Genomic DNA, 22,090 nt, shown 5'->3' on the forward strand with positions numbered 1-22,090 from the left:
AGCGCTTGGGGGTCAATTTATCACTTCTAGACTAGACGCGATAAATTGATCCCCGTTGGATTGATTGCTGCGCGCCGATCCGGCGGGTAGCGAAGACATACCCTTAGGCTCTCATTGTGAAACTCAGGCTGGACCCCTACTTCAAGCATTTGTAATTCATGGTTTCCCTCATTGAATCTTTACACTTACCATTAAAATCAACTGCAAGTCTAGTGTCAACACCACAGACATTTTCTACATGAAAGTGGATGATTACATTCTTAATCACAAATAGTAAAATACATGTTCTTTGCATCAGTAATTGTTTGTCTTTAATAAAGAAATGGTGCCGGATTCTGCTGTTACTCTAGGGTACAACTCTGATACAACTACATCTGTGTAAGTGCAAAGAAGCTGAATTGCAGTCAATGGTATTACTTTGGCATTATACTAATGTAACTTTGGTCATAATGTGACTCATTTATGTCTTAATGTATCTTATTTTAAAATGATCTAGGTTATACATTGCAGAAAACTAACAGCCAAGAAACATACTATTTTATTGTAATAAAAATATCAACTAATTTTACTCTGTCATTTAAATCATAGCAATCACCTTATTACAACTTAGTAAATTCATTCACCAAAACAACACAAAAAAGCAATTTCCAAATATCCAAGGCAACTGTTATGTATTAATCCTTCATTCTTCATTGTACATAATAAATTAATAGAAAAAAAAATAAATGACATACTTTTTTTCCCTAACTAAACAAAAATCTTTGTACTGCCTATTTGTATTTACCATCAGAAAATTGTTCCTCAGGAACACTAAAAATTGCTTACAGGTGTTTTGTGGTGCTAATCAAGCATAGCATTGTTATAAGATTTCTGTACAGGAATTCTAAACGGTCTATAAACTATTATAGGATTCCTTGTAATTCACAGTAGCCTTTTATTTTATATGTAATATTTGAAATCAGTGGAGCAAATAATAGTTTTTAATAGCGACTGATGTTTACTTTATAGCTAAAAGTTTTTAACAGAATGGCATTTACAGTCCCACCAGCTCAAAAGTGTTGGTTCCTTCTGGATTTATATAGAAGAATCTAGGGGGTCCTATAGAATTGCATACTATGGATGTTTTGTGAAATAGACTGTGCTACTTATGTCAGTGAGAAACATTTCCAATTTTCCAGATGACAGCAACATACAGAAATAGAAATATTTAAGAAACTCTCTTTGCTTCACCACCCCTTAAAAAAATATAGCTCATGATGGTGGTGCCCAAAACTTACCGAATGCCTTAAATAAAGATAAGATTTGCAGCTGCTAACATTTTTTTTTTTTTGGGGGGGGGGGGGAGGCTTTTTTTCCCCTTCCAATTTTCAAGGTATTTCCTGTACTAAGCCCAGGGAAACAAAAAGAAATATCGCAAATGCTGACATGACCATGTCTTTTTCACTTAGGTAAAACTGGCAAATTTTTCAGTCCCACTACTGTATTTGAACAATGGAGGAAAAGGCTGCAGAGCGTTCACAAGAATTTCTGGTTGTATGACAGCATGTGCCTGGGAAGCCTGTGAAATCAACTTATACTTTTAAAGTGCTTATCGACTCTCGAATTCTTTTGCCAAAATTTTCCCCATTGTTGCTAACACCTGTGCAACTCCACCAGTGCATTAAACCTCAGTGTAGATAAGGCTCAGAGCAGATCTAAACTATGTGGTGTTAAAAATGCCAGCAGGCAGAGGAGCCATCTCTGCACTATAACTGCCACCAATGGCAATGAGGGGAATATTTTGGTAATATGTTTAGTATAGACAGCTACAGATGCTGTCAGTAGGCCCTTTAATCACAGATAAAAGTCCCAGGAAACAGATGACACCACAAAGAGCCTGAGCCTGGCATTATATACACAACCTTGGCAGTGGCCAACCCAAATGTCTGTACCAAGCCCTGTTGCATGTTGTGAAAGCCTTGTCTATGCATAAAACTGCACAGGTTTAACTAAAAGGTTTAAAAACTAATTTAGTGAAGCCAATGCAAAACACCTATCTGGATACTCTTAAACTGATTTAAATCCGGTGTATATTGATGTAGCTTAAACTGATTCATTACCAAATTAAATTAAATGTATTACTCTTTTGCATCTACACAGGTTTTTTTGTCAGCATAACCATTACAGTTAGGGGTGTTCTTAAATGAGAGGATAAAACAATTAGGAGTTTCGTTTAGGCTTCTGTATATTTAACACTACTTATTCAGGCAGAGATTTGCTGATATCGATACTCTATCTTGTGAATATGAAGCCAAGGGACCTTTAAGTAAGTAGTACTGAGTTGGGCCCTTAATAATGTTGCTTAATATAGGAAATCTTGTAGCTGGATTACTTTCTATGAAATGGGAAATGTTGGATCGCTATATATGGTTGATCATTACACCTAATTTTAATATAATTTGAGATCTTATTTCTTATTAGTGGGAGTCTTTTTTAGTCTTATCTGGTTTGTAATTTGTATTATCTTTTAACCTGCAACTAAAACGAAGCAAAACAATTGAAGGTTTTTTTCCTTTTTATATTTTATTGACTGACGTTCTTTCTAAACCACTTCTTAATTCTTTGATAAAAAGAAAATAGTAATCAATAAAAGATCTTTGGGGAAGGCACTGTTACATATTTGCACTATGCCTAGCACAATGGTCTCTAAGCGCTACAGTAATAAATAACAATAATAAAATATCTGAAACCAACATACTACTCTCTGCTCTTCATAGTTATATTTTTGCCTGTTGCCCTGATGAGCCCCCTAAATTTAGTGACAGACCATAGTGTCTGCCGGGGTTAGGACTAGGAGTGGGAAGAAACCAAGGAACAGCTGTTCTCTGTAGGTCCCCAGGGATGTGGGTGGATTTTAAATGGAAAGCTGCACAGAAGTTCCTGCTGTTCAGAAGAGCAGTCTCTCCTACACAGCTGCAAACCCTCCCAAGTTCCCCTTGGATTTGTCTACAGTACAAGTCGATTGGGGTTTAATCAGGTTGGCTGTCACAGTTTCTCTCTTATTTATGGGTTTTGTACCGCCATCCCTTACAGTAGTATCTGGGCTCATTTGTTCTACACTGATCACTAAGTCACAATCAGCAGTGTGTCAAACACAATACAGTTCTATAATATGGAAAGTTCCCCATGTCCGCCATGGGGATGGGAGAAGCCCACACAAAACCCCCAATATCTTGTGGGTGTTCTAATATTTGTTCGGATCTTAAGACTCATACAGTTTCCTGCAGTCAACCCCTCTTCAGTGCCGAACAGAAGGAAGTGAATTTCCTGGCCCTACAGAGGAGTAGCACTTCGCCCCAGTAGTATTTGGTTATGGGTATTTGTGCCAACAAAAATCAACAGCATTTGTACAGCATGAACTAACTGAGTTCTAAATGCTAGTAACTTGCCTCATTCTGAGGGACAACAGACATGAGGAAAGAAAATCCTCAAGGAAGAAACCACAACAGTGCTGGAATTTGTCCTATTTCCATCTGAGAAGTACAGAGGAGCGCATGGGAAGTGAACAAATGGAGTTTCTCTCTCTCTTTGGCTGTCAAACACCAAGCCACCGCTTGTGAATAGTGCTATGTATCATAATTTACTATTTGTGCTGCAGCAGAACTTCAGGGCCCCAAAAGAGCAATACAGGCCCCATTGTGTTAGCCACCCTATAAGCACATAACAAAAAGACAGTCCCTGCTGTACAGAGCTTTCAGTCTAATGAAGAGACAACAGACATATGGGGAAAGCACAAGGTAATGAGATGATTATGAACAATGTGCTAAGCAGCTGTCTCAGCATACCAGCTTTCTAATCATTGTTGAGGTTTTTGTAGGCATCACAGCAGAGGAGAGGTTTAAGAAGGGATTTGCAGGAGGATAATGAAATAGTTTTATGGATATTTACAGGGAGCTCCTTTCATGCAGCATAGGACAAAGCAGGTAGGTACTTGCTGGAAAATTTGATAAATGGGCAATCAAGACAGGTATCTTTGTCAGAGTGGAGGCAGAAGTCGACATCATGATAGTATATGAGATGATATATAGCATAGGGATAGGCCAAAAGAGCCTTAAAAGTGAAGACGGGTAGTTTATGTTTGACATAGTTTACACTGTTTATAAAATTCAACAAAATGAAGCTCTGGGAAATGTTGGTCATTCTATATTTGGTTCACACACTGGGCAGTAATTGTCTATCAATATCCTGTATATAAACACCGAGCCTAGATAGATACCTCAGATTGACAGGTTATATAACGTGGTGATCTATTGTGGTGGGAGCTTGCAGGTCTGCTAACAGGGTTTCATCTGCTCTATGGATAAACAGAAGACAAGTGTCTGCAGGACTGTGCAGTCAGCACTTTTCATAAGCGTTAAATTCACTTATTGAGAAAAGCATAACACATTCTCGAGAAATGGAAATTTGATGTATTTAAGTTGTTTCCGCAAACTAAACAACTTGCTGATCTAGTTTTGCAAGGACTCTACCACAGTTAAGTGGAGTCTGTCCTCCCCGCCCCCAATATATGAATAATCAGATGAGAGAAGCCCTTATTCTTAGGGAAACAAAATTCTTCAGCAAATTTTACCCACAAATGGATCCTTTATATGATTACCATCAACAAATTGGCAATGAAATTGCAACTTATACTGGAAAAACAATAGAATTTACTCATCAACTTTCTTAGGACTTGTGTTGAAGTGGCTTATTTTATTTGCTTTTCATTTATGTGTGTATATTGTACATCAGGAGCTGCTGTTCATCCATTCTTGGCCAATAATGAACACATCCACAGTCACTTGCACGAGATGACAAACATACCATTTTACAAAGGTCAGATTAGCAAAACATTTCCTAGAAAAAAGTACTACTCCCTCGGCGCAATAAGCCAAAGGAAAAAAAAATGGCTTGATGCTCAACTGTATATTTATTGGTGCCAAGGATTTCCTTACAGGAAAGATGAAGTTTTTGTTCCAAGAATGTCCAAGAAGCAGATTTTGAAAGATTTGAAAACAGCAGTAAGAGCAAGATGTGAAAGGGCAGGGCAACAAATCACTCAAGTTTCATATATAAATTTTTTGTAACAGGGATCTGGAAGCCAATTTTATTTTTAAATACTGTTCTTTAGCTCTGATTAAGCCATCAGCTTTGGGAGGGACCTGCAGCAATCTCCAGGAAACTAGGTTCAAGTTGTGCACCTCCCACATACTTACATAGCACCTCCCACATACTTACATATAAGTGTGGTTTTGTGTATAACATTTGTTCGTTGCTCTTTATGAAACATCAGAAATTTTTAGAGAGAGAGGAAACACTCCCCCATGTGTGTAAATGGCTCCCCCTGGAAATTCTGGAATTATTAAATGTAATTAAGGTTGTTATTAAACAGCAGAAACAGAGCAAATTTGGTTTACCCAGTCTGGCAGTATATTGGATCAAGCAGCATGAATGTGAAAAGCTCTCTCAGATTCTCACCTTGAGGGAATTTAGAAACAGTCTAAGGTGATGTGCTTTTTAAAAATTATATGCAGCTCCAAGAATAATAAAAAGTCTGTAGTATTCTCCTAAAGTACACATAATATTGACAATACCAGTATGAAGATTCATAGGAGCCTTTTATTTCAGATTCAGTCTCAGGGTTATAGGAAAGGCAAAAACGATGTTAGAAGCTGAACTGCAACTTACCACAACAAAATGTGCACAACAAAATGACGAACATGTGGGAGGGTCCTAGAGCTCAGGCTCCAGCCCAAGCCCCAATGTCTATACCCCAATGAAACAGCCCCTTAGCCAGAGTCAGCTGGCATGGGCCAGTGGTAGAATTTTATTCTTCTTTATCACCTGTTGAAGTTTTAAGTAACACCCAGTTTTATAAGATAAGTGACCCGTAATTGAGATCAGAATAGGGTCGTAGGGATTTGCAATCTCTAATGATACTTTCCTTTCTGTAGTGCTTTACAAAACGTATTCAATTCTACACATGCTGCCTGTAAAAAAGGGTCTGACCCTACTTACATACATTTAAAATATCAGTACACTCATTAAACAGATTAGCAGAGGGAAGTTAAAGGACATTAAGCATTAGAAGACCAGCCAATGATTTCATGAGATTTGCAGTAGAATTAAAAAGGACACACAGACAAAGTGGTTGGTTTGACAAATAAAGAATAAATGGCCCTGGTGGAACAAGACTTGGAGTACATGGACCTACTGCTGTAGCAGTAAACTGAGATCAAAATAACCTCAGATGGCTCATCGGCTACATGCAATTAACTATAATACAAGATGAAAGAAAGGCCTCCCTCTCCATGTTTTGGGGTTTGAACAAACCTGTTGGAAAGGTCTTGTTTGGGCTTGCTGCCTGAGTAGCCGCTGTTGCTGCTGCTGCTGCAGAAGTTTCATCTGGAGCAGCTGCTGCTGAGACGTAATTGCATGTATGGAGGGTGGCTGCATCATGGTACCAGAACGCCTCTGTAGCATGTTAGACAGGGCTTGTTTTGTGTTCGTTGGAACAAAAGAGCCTGTAGGATCCAATCTGGAACCTAAAAAACAAAATATAAATGTTTTCCCTGTCTTTTAAAGCAAAAGGGCTGACAGATCACTGTTAATCTGTCTATTCTACTGCATATCGAATACAAATAAACTATCGTAAGCGGTCTGTCTCTTTAAAGGCAGAGAATTGGATTGAGATTAATATTTCCAGCCAAAACAATTAAGAAGGCAAGCACGGTTTACAAAAAAGAGCAGAGCACCTTTAAAATAGAGCTTTACTGGAAGTCTATCCATTTTCTAGGTTCTAATAATGGAGCTGGTGCCCAAAACTGTAATATCCAAGTGCCTCAGATGTGAAAATGAGAGAGGAGACAATTACTGCGTCCAAACAACATTCAAAATAACTGTTCAAATTGCAACAGTTTGACATCAGAAAAACAAACTAGAGTGCTTGCCCAAAGCAATGAATACAATCCTGAATGGATTTGGGAAACATACAAAGGTCATTTAATAAGAGACCATCAGAACGTTTTGAGGAGTACATCGGTAGAAATGCCTTTCTAGGAAATGTTTCAGAGGGGCAGATCTAAGTGAATGGTCCTAAATTCTAGGCCCTTCTGATGGGGTATGCTTGCCCCAAACTTGCCTGGAAGTGGGCAACGTAGGTGAGGTGGGTGGGGTTGCAAGTGCTTTGGAGGATAGGATTAAAACTCAAAATGATCTAGACAAACTGGAGAAATGGTCTGAAGTAAACAGAATGAAATTCAATACAGACAAATGTAAAGTACTGCACTTAGGAAGGAACAATCAGTTGCACATAGAAAATCGGAAATGACTGCCTTGGAAAGAGTGCTGCGGAAAGGGATCTGAGAGTCTCAGTGGACCACAAGCTAAATATGAGTTAACAACGTCGCAAAAAAAGCAAACATCATTCTGGGCTGCATTAGCAGGAGTGTTGTAAGCAAGACACAAGAAGTAAGTCTTCTGCTCTACTCCTTGCTGATTAGGCCTCAACCAGAGTATTGTGTCCAGTTCTAGGCACCACATTTCAGGAAAGATGTGGACAAATTGGAGAAAGTCCAGAGAAAAGCAACAAAAATGATTAAAGGTCTAGAAAACATGACCTCTGAGAGAAGACTGAAAAAAAATGGGGTTGTTTAGTCTGGAGAAGACAGGACTGAGAGGGGACATGATAACAGTTTTCAAGTACACAAAAGGTTGTTACAAGGAGGAGGGAGGTAAATTGTTCTCGTTAACTTCTGAGGATAGGGCAATGGGCTTAAATTGCAACAAGGGTGGTTTAGGATAGACATTAGGAAAAACTTCCTGACTGGGAAGTTAAGGGTAGTTAAGCACTGGAATAAATTGCCTATGGAACTGTAGAATCTCCATCATTGGAGATTTTTAAGAACAGGTTAGACAAACACCTGTCAGGGATGGTCTAGAGATAACACTTCGTCCTGCTATGAGTGAAGGAGAGTGGACTAGATGATCTCTTGAGGTCCCTTCCAGTCCTGAGAGTCTATAATTAACTTATTAGGCTGCAAGCTGGGGGATATTTACATTGAGATGAGAGCCCTAATTAAGGAAAGCTCCCCTGTGGAGGAACAGGAGGGGGTTCTATAAAACCAGGGAGCTGGTAGCAGAACAAGGGCTGCAGTCAGTCTTTCTGTGATATGGGAGAGAAAGGGATTTGGACCAAAGAGGAAGAGTTTGTCTAGCAGACCCGGAGATAGGGTTTAGCTAGGGTGGAGAATGTGAGCCTGGGATAGGAATGGTAGGAAGTAGTCCAGGAGAAAGGCAGGAAGGTTTGGCATAGTGCAGACCTTGGCTGCTGGAGAGAGGCCTCTGGACTGGAACCAAGAGTAGCGGGTGGGCCTGGGTTCCTCTACCAGCCAATGAATGAGTGGCACAATCTGGGCAGTGATCTTGAAGACTATCTGGGACTGTTCATCCCAGTCACTGAGGAAGTGACTTAGCCATGGCAGTGGACTTAAGGACTGCCTAGGATGCCATGGAGGATTTGATAGAACTCTGGAAGGGGAGGACCATTATGACTTGGCTGGAAGGTTAAGCCACCAACATGAGGCACTGCCTCTCCTGAGGAACCAGAGAGCGATTGCAGAGCGACAGAGTGAGATGATGAGCCGGCAAACCATGAGACAAGGGCATTCAGGCTGAAAGAGCTAATCCCCAGAGTGGCCAGGAGGGGGACCCCATGAGTAGCAAACACTGTGAGAGCACTATTGTAATACAAATGGATAACAATACATGTATAATTGAGGACCACCCCAGGGAAACAAGGAGGACGACTAGAGACCTCTAATCCCTCTAATGCCATTCTGCCAAAGGGACAGGGAGAAAGAGAATGCTCTCTGGAGAAATGTAAAATATTGATTATTCCCTGTAACAACCTAAATAGTTTAGCCTACACCTTGTACCTATTTAGATTAGCATATGCAAAGTTTAAGCCTTACTTATGTTACGTATACTGTTTCTTTTATTTTATATTATTTTTTCTACTTCTATTATTCCTAAATCTTGTTTTACTGAAATCCAGATGATTTTAGAATGGTCAAGAATTTCATGCAGATGGTCACAAAGAGGTAAAACAACTTTCAGCTTCCAAGAGGTGGCAGTTATGAAAGAGTGTCTGAAATCTACCCAGCTTTGGAATCTTGGTCAAATGGCATGGTCTTAGGAGTCCCCTCTTGTAAGATGTGCTGCTTTCCTCTGGTTCACCAGATACACAGAAGATACCCAAGTTTAAGGGTCAAAGTGACAAGAGCCTACATACCATACCTATACTATCAAAATTATGTCATTTATGATCACTGCGAATAGAATGGCACAGAAAAATGCCTATTTGAATTATCAGAGAGATTTAGGCACAGAGGTTTATATCCCTTCTTTTTTACTCCCTGCAAACGCCCATTTTCCGAGAGGCTCCATTCCCTAAATGATTATTGTAGATGGTCAATTTGTCACGGTGTGGAGTCTGTGTGTCTGAATTAGTTCTGTACCAAAGGTTCAGCCTCATTGTTCTCTGTGGTGTATAGCTAAGATTGTTTGTCCTCCTCCACACTCGGCTCACTAGTTTTAGCAACATCGGGACCCCTACTGAGTACTGTTTTGGGTTTTGGCATTGTTGGGACCCCTAACAGATACTGTGTGAAACTTGTAATGGGTTGAGTTAAAACCCCACTGAAATTGGTAGGTGTAAACTCACCCTTCAATTACCATAAGCATAAGCCCCACCTAAGACAAAAGGTGTGTGAGAACCCATCCAGGAGCTTTTGGTTGAGTATTCTTTTGGCTAGATGCATTTGGGGGGTGGAGGGCTGGGAGAATGGGAGGGGAAGAGAGATCACATAGAGACTGAGGACAGACAAGGACAGACAGTCAGACAGCCTCAAGGAGCATTTGAAAGCATAGCGGCTGATTCTGGAAGAAACTTGGGAAGAGGTTTTGGGGATCAAGGGTGCAGGCTAAAAGAGTGCTCTTTGTGCTGTGAGCAAAAGAATCTGTTTCCTGTTATTTGATCCCTTCTGCATTCAGAGACACAGGACTGTGTACATTCTTTGTAAATAAACAAAGTTGTACAAAAGAAATACCAGACTCAATTTCTACTTCCAATTGGAACAACCTACTAAACCCTTAATGTTTGGCTAGCTGCTCAGGCCAAAACAGGTAAGAGAAGAATAAGACAGGATACAGGGAGAAATGATTTCATGCAAATGGCAGGGAGAGAAATACACATAAAAAAGTAGTGAGATTGCTTGTTTTGCATGGTATTTATATTAGTTCCCTCTCCCTCCCTCCTTTTTCCCCTCTCTCTCCAATTTCTCAACCAAAATTTAATTAGAAGGTTTATAAATAAAAGGCCAAAGAAATCTCCATCACTAAATGCAGTAGTACTAGCAGCTCTCAAGTCACACTTGCTCCAGCATTCCAACAGCCTCCTGATTGAGGTGGGTACAGCTGGATTGTGCCAATAGGTATAGTCTAGCAGTCTGAGATCACAGGACTGCAAACAATGAACTCCTGAGTTCATGACACCAAATGTTTGAAAAATAGCTTTGAAGACTGAAAGTGGTCTATGAATGCTAACTCCTGGTACTGAAGATGATAAAGCGATGTACTGTACAACACATTTTATCCTGAAAAATAAAAATTATCCATGACAGTTCATTAACAGAAAGTGAGTAGTTTTATGACAATCTGCAAAAGAATAAGTCCACTCCACCCTGACATAATAGAGGCCAAATATCTCTTACTCTCTGTGTGCTGCCTGACATAAATTAATGTGTGTTTATTATGAAGGAAAACTGAATTCATTTGCAGCTTTCTTAACTTCATCTCCTTAATTTTTACAATCATCTAAAATTTTCTAGACATTTTTTACCTAGAATAAATAAAATCTACTTATAGTTGAAACATCAGAAAAAATATTTTATGTTTATATATTTGTAACCGAACTTATACAATTTTTATGTTGTATAATTTTCCTTCATGATGTGGTAGCTATTTCCCCTTAGAGTATGCAAAATATTTTCATTGGACATGAACATGAAATGAAAAACAAAATAATGTATGCAAACACACATGGCAAGCAAATGCTGAAGATATGTGTTATCCCATGGTATTTATATGCCACTTATAATGGACATTGATCAATTTATAACAACAAACCAAAAATCGGGATTGGATTAGTATCAAAATACACATCATGAATCAAAGTAACAAGGCAAATACCATTATTTTTTTTAAAATTATATTTTCTTATACCTCCCACATTAAACTATTTATCAGCATTCTGCCAGAATTCCTCTAACACATCTCAGTGATCTATTTGTGCCCAGTGATAAAACACAAATGTAATACATTAATGGAGGTGATCCTCAAAGTTTTTTAGTTGAGAAAGTAAAGCCCTTGTATTAAGTGAACTAAAGGATTAAAACTCAAGGCTTCAGCAGACACATCATGTTTTGGGGAAAAAAACTAAAGTAAAAATAAGATATTGCTGTTATTTCAAGAAGTAACATTCTTATTATACAACAAATAACATATCTCCATTTACTTCCAAAGCCTAAACATACCTGGTGGAAGGGGCTGGTTCTGAACAAAGAAACTAGGCTGTTGTGGTTGTCCCATAATGTTATAACCCCACAAGGCAGACTGGGGATGATGCATCATTTGAGAGGAAATCGGTGAATAGTTGGGAGGCACTCTGTATAAGTTGTTCTGTGGATATTCCTTGAACATACCATAAAAAGGAATGTTACTGACGTTCATACCCTACTAACTCATAAATAATGCCAGTTTTCCTACTAAATTATTTAAGGATTGGAGACTGTTCCCATTGTAGTTTACTATGCTGTAAAAAATAGATGGAGTCACAAACTATTTACAGGTAACTAAAAATGACAGCTTCTCTTAAATGTTCCATCCTGTTTCATCTTATAAAAAGTATCTTCTGCAGGCTAGAGCACATCAACACAATTTATAGTGTACCCACAGATAACACGGGGAATCTAAAGTGAAACATCACAAAAGGCAAAAAACCCCAAACCCTACATTAAAGTTACCACTATTGTATCTGCATATGCAACACATTCACAAGCTAGTCTTAAGCTTACATAATACCACTACCTCTGGACTATAGTATTAAAACACTGTTATTATATAAAGAAAAGGTTTCAGAAATTGTGGGTTTGCCATTTAATCATGAAGTTCTGGCCTTAGGTGAAAAAAAGGTCATATATAATAGGACCTCAGTCATGAACACCAGAGTTACGAACTGACCAGTCAACCCCACACCTCATTTGGAAACAGAAGTACGTAATCAGGCAGTATACAGCACAGTACTGTGTTAAATGTAAACTATTAGAAAAAGGGAAAGTTTAAAAAAAGATTTGACAAGGTAAGGAAACTGTTTCTGTGCTTGTTTAATTTAAATTGAGATGGTTAAAAACAGCACTTTTCTTCTGCATGGTAACATTTCAAAGCTGTATTAAATTAATGTTCAGTTCTAAACTTTTGGAAGAACAACATAATGTTTTGTTCAGAGTTATGAACAACCTCTATTCCTTAGGTGTATGTAACTCTGAGGTTCTACTGTAGAAGGGTTAAGTTTGCCACATTAGAGGTTTTCTATACTGTGCATGTGCATTGACCTTGGTGTTTATGTGAGTCTCAGACAGCAACACCCTCCAACCACATACACAAAATACAGCATAAAACAGGAAAATTTGGTAACAAATTGCAACAAACTCCATGGAAAGTTAAAATGGCATCCATTTATTTAATTCTAGTGACCTGTTTCAAGTTGTCCATGTCCCTTTAATATGAACTAGGCCTCAAACAAAGCCCAAGTTCCAAACACACACTGATATTGGGAAATTTAGAAATGTATCCAAACTATAACTCAGGTGCTTCTCTAATGCAAGCAAGGGAACAAATAATAACCATGTGTGGATATGCCTGAATGATTCAGATCCAGTCTACAGCAGAACCTCAGTGATACAAACATCAGAGTTACAAACTTACCAGTCAACCGGACACCATGTAGACCCAGAAGTAATCAATCAGGCAGCAGCAGAGACAAAACAAGACACCTTCCCTCAGAAAATACTGTACTACCCTCAGGGGCTCAGGGCTTCAACCACGCGGGGGAGGGGGAGAGGGGCTGCAGCTGCAGGGTCGGGGAGGTAAGGCTCCAAATGGTTTCTGACCCTTGGGAGCACCAGGGCCCAGTGCTTTAGACCCTTGGGAGTGCTGGGGCCCAGGGCTTTAGCCCCGCGGCTCCATTCTTGGCTTCAGCCCTGCGGGGGACACTGGGGCTCATGGCTCTAGCTACGGGGGGAGTGCCAGTTTTAGCTGAAACTGAGAGCAGAGCTGTGGGGAGCCCTGAGCCTTGGCAACCACTCCCCGACCCTGCACACCCACCCTGGGTTGGAAGCCAGGAACAGAGGCTACCCCCCATGAGACTAAAACCTGGAGTGGAGCTGCAGGGCTGAAGCGCCGAGCCCCAGCGTTCCCCCCAGGTCTAAAGCCCTGAGCCCTTGTGCTCCCGCAGGCCAGAAGCCCTAAGTCCCCTGCCTAGAGCCCCACCATCCTGAGTGTCAGAAGCCCCAACCTCTCCCCGCCCTGGCCCAGAGCCGACTTCCCCCACCCTTCAGCTGCAGCCCCAACCCACCCTATGGCTGAAGTCCATAATGTCTTATTAGGGTTATGAACATTTCAGAGTTACGAACAACCTCCATTCCTGAGGTGTCCATAACTCTGAGGTGCTACTGTAGTATGTTTCAGTAGATTTCATATTAATTTTCAAGTATTATTAATTTACAGTGCATTCCTATACATCAATCCTTTAGGCAGGCTTGTCTGGTAACATTTTGTCTTACTGCTTAATTTTTACAATTTACTCTCTTCTTAGCACTCAATCTTGCAAGTTGCTGAGCAACTTCTGTAGGTGGTGAAGACAATCACACGTTGCAGCAAAAAGCCTTTAATTACCTGGTTACTTGTTTAACGCTGTACATTTAGTCACTTACATCAGCTCTTGAGTTTGATTTTGTCTTTCTTTTCCTGCCTTTTGTTTTCTTCTCTTCGTCTGTGGTAGGCTTTCCCTGATCTGACAGCTCTGCTGATTTTCTTTCTGGTTCCTGAGAAACGGGTGTAGTAGGCTCTTCCTCTTCCTCCTCTGGAGGAAGTGATAAGGGCTCGAGGTAGTAGCTTCGTGGCTTGGGCTTGGGATGTGTGTGGTATAGGAGAAGATGCTGCTGCTCCTCATACTTTATCACTTTCCTATCAACACGAACTGTACCAAACCAAGCCCAGGAGAGTGGAGCAGGATTTTTATGACCCTCAAATAAATCCCAAGAGGACACTTTCTGTTTTGTTGATACCTGAAGACCCTGTTTCGAAATACAAAGTACCACAGCATTCTTAAATGATACCTTAACAACAAAGAATGTGAATTACCTGCTTTTGTGTACTATGGTTAAAACCACTGTATGGATTTTTTTTTCCTCAACACAAAAACTATCATTTACATGTTTGTATGGGGATTCAACTAGCATCCAAGGCTGACACCTCTTAGAATGAATCAAGCTACATTTTCATAGTTTTGTATGTTGATAGCTGTACCAGGTTTTTTGAAAATGTGGTTATTTTCCAATAAATTTCTTACGTTTCATCTATCATGCAACAGCTTCCTTGGACGTCAGTGCAAACAATCTACCTTTTACATAACAAAAATTATTAATCACCAGATTAAAACATAGGACCAAAACACTCAAAGTACATATATTTAAAATACAACTGAATAAGTGTCAGCACTATACTTCAGGAAATGCAGAACCTGGGTTGTAAAATAAAAAAGCTGAACTGCCCTTGGGAAGAGTGGTACAACTAAAAAAAAAAATCCTAGCTTTTCTTTTTCATGCTAAAATTTAGGTCAAAAAGTATGTAAATTTACATGAAGCTAGACAGTTTTCTGAGGACTACTCATCCAAGGAAACTGGTTTGCACTGTTCGTTTGTGAAATGTCTGGAATAAGAAATGTGTTCCCAACATACTAGTTTCACATAGTAGCATTGAAAAAACTGAAGCTGCCCACTCTAGCCCAAAAAAACCTTCAAAGGAGAAATAAATGTGCATGATTTAACTTGCTTTATAGAGCAGCTTTGAGAAGCAGGGACCACTCTCTCCCTTCAGGAAAACTAAATCAATTGGGCTCTTTACCTCCCTACCAAATCCCTCCAATGATTTTTAAAGGTACCCATCTTTAGTTATATGCCTGATGTGCCCTGTGGCTAGACCTTGGGTGGGGGCACACTTCACTTTTAGGGAAAGGCTGTTAGTGAGGATGGATGATTGTGTCCCAGTCAGGCAACAGTTTTTCTCAGAGCTACTCCAGTAGTCGCCTCCAAGGCATAGGTTATTTCCATTTGGTGACATGCATATCAGATGGCAGTCAAGACCTAGATTGTAAAATGAAGCAATACAAATTTCAAAACTAAATAGATTAGGAATTGAACCTGAATCTCAGACTCTGGGGCTTTTGTTTGTAGGAGTTCATAGTAACCTTTCATTCAATTTTAATTTGTGTGGGTTTTGTACTGCCAGTTTTATAAATTAATTAAATAAAAAATGAAGTGAAACAATCAAAACTGCTGAATTTTGCTTGGTGGCTACATAAGACTATGTAAAAACCATACAATTTTCCATTGCTTACACCTAAAACCAAATCTATCCAAGCTTCTCAAAACACTTGCAAATATCAGTGAGCTGTTACATGAGGATGGACTGAGTTTTTATTGGTAAGGAAATCTAGAAAGTGTCACCCACTGTGTGTGAATTTTCATACAGCTCAAATTAAAATGTATGTTATCTCTGTTGACATTAAAGCATACCTGTACCAGTAAAAGGTCAATTATCTTGAAAAACATTTTTCTAAAAGGTATTGTTCCATGAGGTTGAGAATTCTCGATCTACCAAGAACATCCATTTCTCCTCTCAACTTGGTAACATTATGACCATTTTTAGGAGTGATTATGCATAGAAAGATCAGCTGTTTGTTTCTGTTTTTTAAGGAAGATACATTAAAACAGAAGTACAGTACTTCCACAAGTTTCAGATACTGCAAAAAATTACATCAAACTGTTTATTTGACTTTTATATGCATGAGAAAGTCATAACAAAACTGAGATGTTAAGGTAAACATTTACTCTTGCCTGTTTCTTATCTATGGAGTCAAATCCTGCAATTTTGTTTCCTTTGGTGTCAATCAAAGATCCCATTGGCTCACAGGTGATAATGTCACACGTCTGTTTTGGCAAAGGTAGCAACTGGCGAACTTTGTCAATACTTTCCGAACACTTGTCTCCTAGCTCTTTCTAACAAAAAAGAGAAGTTAAAATGTTACAATGCTTCACAATTCAAAGACAGCAAGTTCCCAGATGAATCACTTCCTTGTACTTTTACTAAATATAATCAAGTATTTTAGCTTGGCCTTTGTTGCACCTATAAATTGCCTTGTGCACTTCCTTTTTATTTGAACACAGAAGATATAAACAGGATTTAAGTGAAATGCTGATTTAAAAGTCTCAAACATGGCTAAAAGTATGATGATACTCCTTCAGGTATTGCTAGGGCACTTGTTGCTGAAGGATCTTTTCCTTTCAACCGCCCTGACAATAAAACTGTTAAGATTAAAAGATGGGCCTAAAATGTGATTTAACAGGAATGCAGTTAAAAATCAGAGGTCCAAAACTTACTTTCAACTTTTTCACTAAATTCATGTATGCCCTTTTGTTCTCTTCGGACCCCCCTTGGGATGCATTTGATAGGTCAGAAGCTAAAGTTCCATTGATGAGAACGCCCAGCATATCAAGCACAGTTGTGAATAATTCACTAAGAGGTAAAGAGATAAGTAGTATGTTGCATCTTAAAGAGCAATACTGACACATCTTGTTAACTCAACATTTAAAATTCTATCATGTTTATAGTAACATGATTGTCATCTCGGAAATAGATTATGGCAAAGACTACGGACACTTATTTGGGCATATTGAACCAGATTTTTCAAGCATATTCTGCATACACAAACTCCAGGGAGCTTGTACAACCCCTGTACGCATGCAGGTGCATGGTCAAATATGTGAACACAAATATTTGCAAATCGGAGCCACTGCAGATTGTAACATCACATAAATTGCTGGCATAAATGGTCATTAGAAAAAATAGGACCTGATTCAGGAAAGCACTTAAGCACATGCTTAAATACATCTCTATTCAGAACAGTATTTAAGGAGGTGCTTTATTTTAAATTCTTGCTTAAGTGCTGTCCCTCCCAGAAGTGCTTCCCCAAATCAGGGCTGTTACTACAATAAGCTACGATAAACACATAAATATGACTATCTGGATTTTCATTCAAAGCATTACAGACATTAATGAATTATTGAATTATAATAAGAGTAACTTACTTGTTGGTTTGCATATCGACAGTTCCTGAAGTAATTATCTGAAGGAGAAGAAGTGCCCAGTCTGTAGTCCACTGCGTGCTTCTCTGCACAGTGTCAAACATTCCACCCACCTACATGCAAAACAACAGAACACAGAGAACTCAAATACATACATGTTTCTATCTTTGAATATTTATTAGTTACACTATATTTGATGGCTTTTTTCATACATGAAATAATTTATACATTAACTTGATAAATTCTTTGGCAAAAAGACTTGATTCTCCCTGCCTCAAGACAACAACACTTCACAAAAGTGCTGAAAAATGAAAGATCAGCAATATCAGTCTTAACAAATTTAACGCTCAATCCAGCACCCACTGAGGTCAATGGAAAGATTCTAACTGATTTCAAAGGGTGTTGAATCATATCCTTAAAGAGTATAACTTTTCTTTATCTAAAATTTGATTAAAATAGTTAATGTTGCTGCTGTTGAAAGATCTGAAGAAAAGGATATTTCTGAGCCCACATTTGATCGACGACACTGGCTCATAGTTAGATTGGAATGGTTGCAACTAGTCTGATGCCTTTTCCATGGGAAGCACCTGTCCCTCACACCCCAGTTGCTGAAGAGCTGGGACTCCATACCCAGTGCCTTGTCAATCAATCTCCTCGTCAAGATTAGAGTGGAGGGAGGATCGTCGCTAACTTCTGGTCTGAAGCCACATGCTAGGAAGATACTTAATAATTAAATCTTTATTTGTTGCTTCTCTCACTGTGGACACAATTCAGTTTTCCTCAGTGAAGTCTAAAGCTTTAAAGATCACTGTTTCCACACTGACAGGTTTCAGAGTAACAGCCGTGTTAGTCTGTATTCGCAAAAAGAAAAGGAGGACTTGTGGCACCTTAGAGACTAAGTGAGCTGTAGCTCACGAAAGCTTATGCTCAAATAAATTGGTTAGTCTCTGAGGTGCCACAAGTACTCCTTTTCTTTTTGCGGATACAGACTAACATGGCTGTTACTCTGAAACCTGTCATTAAAATAAAGAAAATGCCGTTAGGCCACCTCTCATTTAGAAACTGTCAAAGCTGACTTTGGAATTTAGCCATGTAGCTGCCACATGTGGGTGAATCTTCTAATTATGGTAGAGATTTTCTAAGCTGACAAGTGCGTGTTTCCAAAAAAAAAAAAAAAAAAAAAAAAGTCGGTTTTATATCAACATATAGTGACCAAATAGGTAAGGACTCTGGCTTTCAGCTTTCAAAAAAAGGTAGCACATTTGTGACATTCTCCAGTGATACTGCAGGGAAGGGAAATGAGGAAAAGAGGGAAGAAATGACAAGAGAAAGAAAAAAAAAGAGTTGAATCTGCTAGGGACTTTACTATTGCTATTTGATTTTATGTAGAAGGTGCTAAGATACCCTGGTGATGGGCAGCAGAACAAAACCCAATAGACAGGCAGTCAGACTTCGTTACTCTCCATCTCCCTTGCCTCTTACCATCAGCTGCAAACTAATTTCTGTCAACGGCTATTTTCAAATTTAGATACTATAAATATGAAGGGGAATATATTCATGCATCTTTCTTACCAAATTAAGACGTAGTTGTAAGGCTTCATGCATCATCTGCCTAGCTTTAACATCATCCTGGTATCGTTCTTCCCTCCAGTTACTTAGGATCTAAGAACAACAGCCGTTTGAATAAAAGTAGTTTTTCCCATTTAACTGTTAAATATTTCTACCCATCACTTCTTATTTACAAAGAACTATGGAAGAATTGTCTCACTTTTAATCTTCATGCCTTCATTGAATTTGGGCTTGATAATTTCCCCCCCTACACACACACACACACTTAATGTTTATATCTACAAAGAACTGGAATAGATGCGATACTTATTTGTTGGCTTTGACTGTGAGGCTATATCTTACTACTGTTCCTTCAAAGAGAAAATAAGCAGTTTTGTCATCCACTCTGATAAAATAATAATTTCCCTCAAACATCCTAGCACCATGGGCTAGACACATGGAACTCAGACATCGGCTGCTGCTCCTCCATTCTGTCCTATTGGACACCACAGATCAACAAAGACAGGATTGCAAGGAAGAGGGTGTAAGTCAGATTTTAGATGGATTTAGATGAGAACCTATAAAAATAGTTTTAAAAAAAGAGGAGGGCCAGGGAGCAGTAGCAGAAATGGAGAAAAGCAGCATCAAGGAATGGATCAAAATGAGGATGGGGAGCAAAGCCAGGGACTGGATCTGATGTGAGTGAGAATATGGGGGAAGGTTGTTATTATTAATTTGTATGGTAGTAGCATCTAGAGACTGAAAACAAGTTTCAGGGCTCCATTGTACCAGACATTGTCCACACACTGATAAAAAGACAGTCTCAGCCTCCAGGAGCTTACAATCTCGAGGGTTAGAATCTGGTGGGAGCAAAGGAACTGGTGTAGAAGTGGCAGAGAGGGTGTATGTGCATGTGTGTAAGTTACCTGAAAAAACATTGCAGGGTTGCTTTGCTTTGGGGAATGGGAAAATTTATCTATTTCTAATTATGCATTATGCATTTACTCAAGGAAGAGACCTTTTTTCCAGAAAAATCTAAGTTTTTATGATTTTATAAACTCAGTAGACATGAAGCACTGGGAGGCATTTCCCTGTCATGAAAACAATCTACCATTGCTTCTCAGAAAAGGTCTGAAATCAGGCCCTGGATTACTTACATTTTTGTTCCATTATTTTTAGAAACACTCTAAGAAAGTTGTTGGTCAGTGCAAAGGGAAAGGTTATTTTTAAATTGCTGTTAAAGGAACATTTAGTCATTCTTATGAGCGGATAAATTAAAGTTCTCTTCATCTTTGATTCTTCCTTCATTTGACAATTCATTTCTGAAAATCAGTGTGTTGAATCTTTAGAACTTTCCCAATTTTGCATGATCCAGTACACATAAAACTGATGGCACAAATATCAAATGGAGGGTGCTCAGTATTATGTGTTTGTTTTACCTGATTAACTTGATTTTGCAGTGATGTTAGAAGCCCTTCCCGTTGCTCATCCTGTCCCTTAAGGCAAGTAAGTACCAAAGAAAGGAAAGGTTGCTGACTCAAAAGAGACATGCTTTAAAAGAGGCAAAACACATAAGATTCAATTAGTAAGGTTATTTTGATACTTCCCGTCTCCATTCCCTTCCTTCCCTATAATTTTCCCCTTAACGAAAATGCTGCTCAGATCTATCTTGGTGTCTGTTTTAGTAAGTTACAGCCTCACAAGCCAGAAATTAAACAAAGTGTAAAGCAGACAGTGTATAAAGTGGGCCAATCAAAGCATAAAGGGACAAATCCTGAAGTCTTTACTTGGAACCTACATTTGTGGTGCTGAACCCCTCAACTCCTGGTTCAGTCAATAGGAGATGAAGAGGCACAGAACCTTGCAGGAGACACTCAAGCCTTACTCTGGAAAACAGGAGTCATTTTTAATCTATGTTAACTAACCCGTGTTAAAATTCTCATGAACACACAGCAGGTATAGTTTTAACCTATGTCAGCTGGACAAGGTAAACCCCAGACTCCTCCTGAAAGTTTACCTTATTCTGCTAACATGGATTAAAATTACACCTGCCTTGTCCTCACTAGGATTTTAACAGGTATATTTTAACTAAAGCTAACCACCCAGTGTTAAAATTCTAGTGAAGACAAGGCCATTGTAGTTTTAATCCATGTTAGTGGGTCCTGGTAAATTGTCAAGGGATTTTAACAAAGGTTAGTTAATTAAAAAGATAACGTTTTAAAGACACAGCTGCACTAAAACTGCCACTAAAGGGTATAGGTACTGTGTCAGAGTAAGAAGGCCAAGACCAGTCCATGGGACTATGGGATATATATTAAGATATATTCCAACAGAAACTGACATAAATTTGGAAAGGAGAAAGAAGTTAAAAAAAAAAAAATTCAGCAGAGGCCTTTGCATTCATCTAAATTCAATTCATGCAATTATTTTACCAGTGTTTTAAGCTATGTCTGCACTATGATGTAGGGATGTGATTCTCCTGCTTGGGTACACATTAGAGTTCCCAACTTTGGTTGTACGTATTCCTGGAGGTTTCCACAAATAACATAATCTTTAATTAAAAATAAATATTAAATTTCTGGAGACTCCAGGACAATCCTGGAGGGTTGGCAACCCAAGTACACATACTCATGCTAGCTCTCATCAAGCTAGCATGAGTATAAATAGCAGTATAGCCATGGTTGCAAGGATAGAGGCTGCAGAGTACATAGTACATAGCCACCAGTTTCAGGCAGCTTTGCTATTTATACTCATGCTAGCTCAATGACACCTAGCGAGAGTATATGTATAACAAGCAGAGGAATCACACTCCTGCCGCATAATGTAGACGTAGCTTTTGCTGTGTAACACTCTCTGAAAGTTCTGTACACCATTATATATTACAACTCAAATGTACATATTCATTTCAACATCTATGTACAACTGTTCAACAGCTGTATTTGGCATTTAATTTTTGCTCTCATAATTCAGGGGATAAGTAGCTAGAAAAACTCCAAAGCTATAAAAAAAGCAATGCAGAAAATCTTTTCTATTGAAAGCAC

At 38.9% G+C, this 22,090-nt stretch overlaps 1 protein-coding gene across 1 annotated transcript in view; it reads right to left on the bottom strand.

The window, feature by feature from the left end:
• MED12L (mediator complex subunit 12L) overlaps nucleotides 1-22,090 on the bottom strand; it is a 328,770-nt gene that overhangs the window by 33,499 nt on the left and 273,181 nt on the right. The window contains exons 31-38 of the mRNA XM_074963764.1: nucleotides 20,489-20,600; nucleotides 19,074-19,163; nucleotides 17,505-17,614; nucleotides 16,797-16,932; nucleotides 16,248-16,415; nucleotides 14,070-14,432; nucleotides 11,613-11,769; nucleotides 6,352-6,563 (exon numbers count right to left, since the gene is read on the bottom strand). Coding sequence (XP_074819865.1) covers nucleotides 6,352-6,563; nucleotides 11,613-11,769; nucleotides 14,070-14,432; nucleotides 16,248-16,415; nucleotides 16,797-16,932; nucleotides 17,505-17,614; nucleotides 19,074-19,163; nucleotides 20,489-20,600 — 1,348 coding nt within the window. The remainder of the gene's footprint in view (nucleotides 1-6,351; nucleotides 6,564-11,612; nucleotides 11,770-14,069; nucleotides 14,433-16,247; nucleotides 16,416-16,796; nucleotides 16,933-17,504; nucleotides 17,615-19,073; nucleotides 19,164-20,488; nucleotides 20,601-22,090) is intronic.

The sequence above is a fragment of the Natator depressus genome, chromosome 9, assembly GCF_965152275.1.
Source record: "Natator depressus isolate rNatDep1 chromosome 9, rNatDep2.hap1, whole genome shotgun sequence".
Lineage (NCBI taxonomy): Eukaryota > Metazoa > Chordata > Testudines > Cheloniidae > Natator > Natator depressus.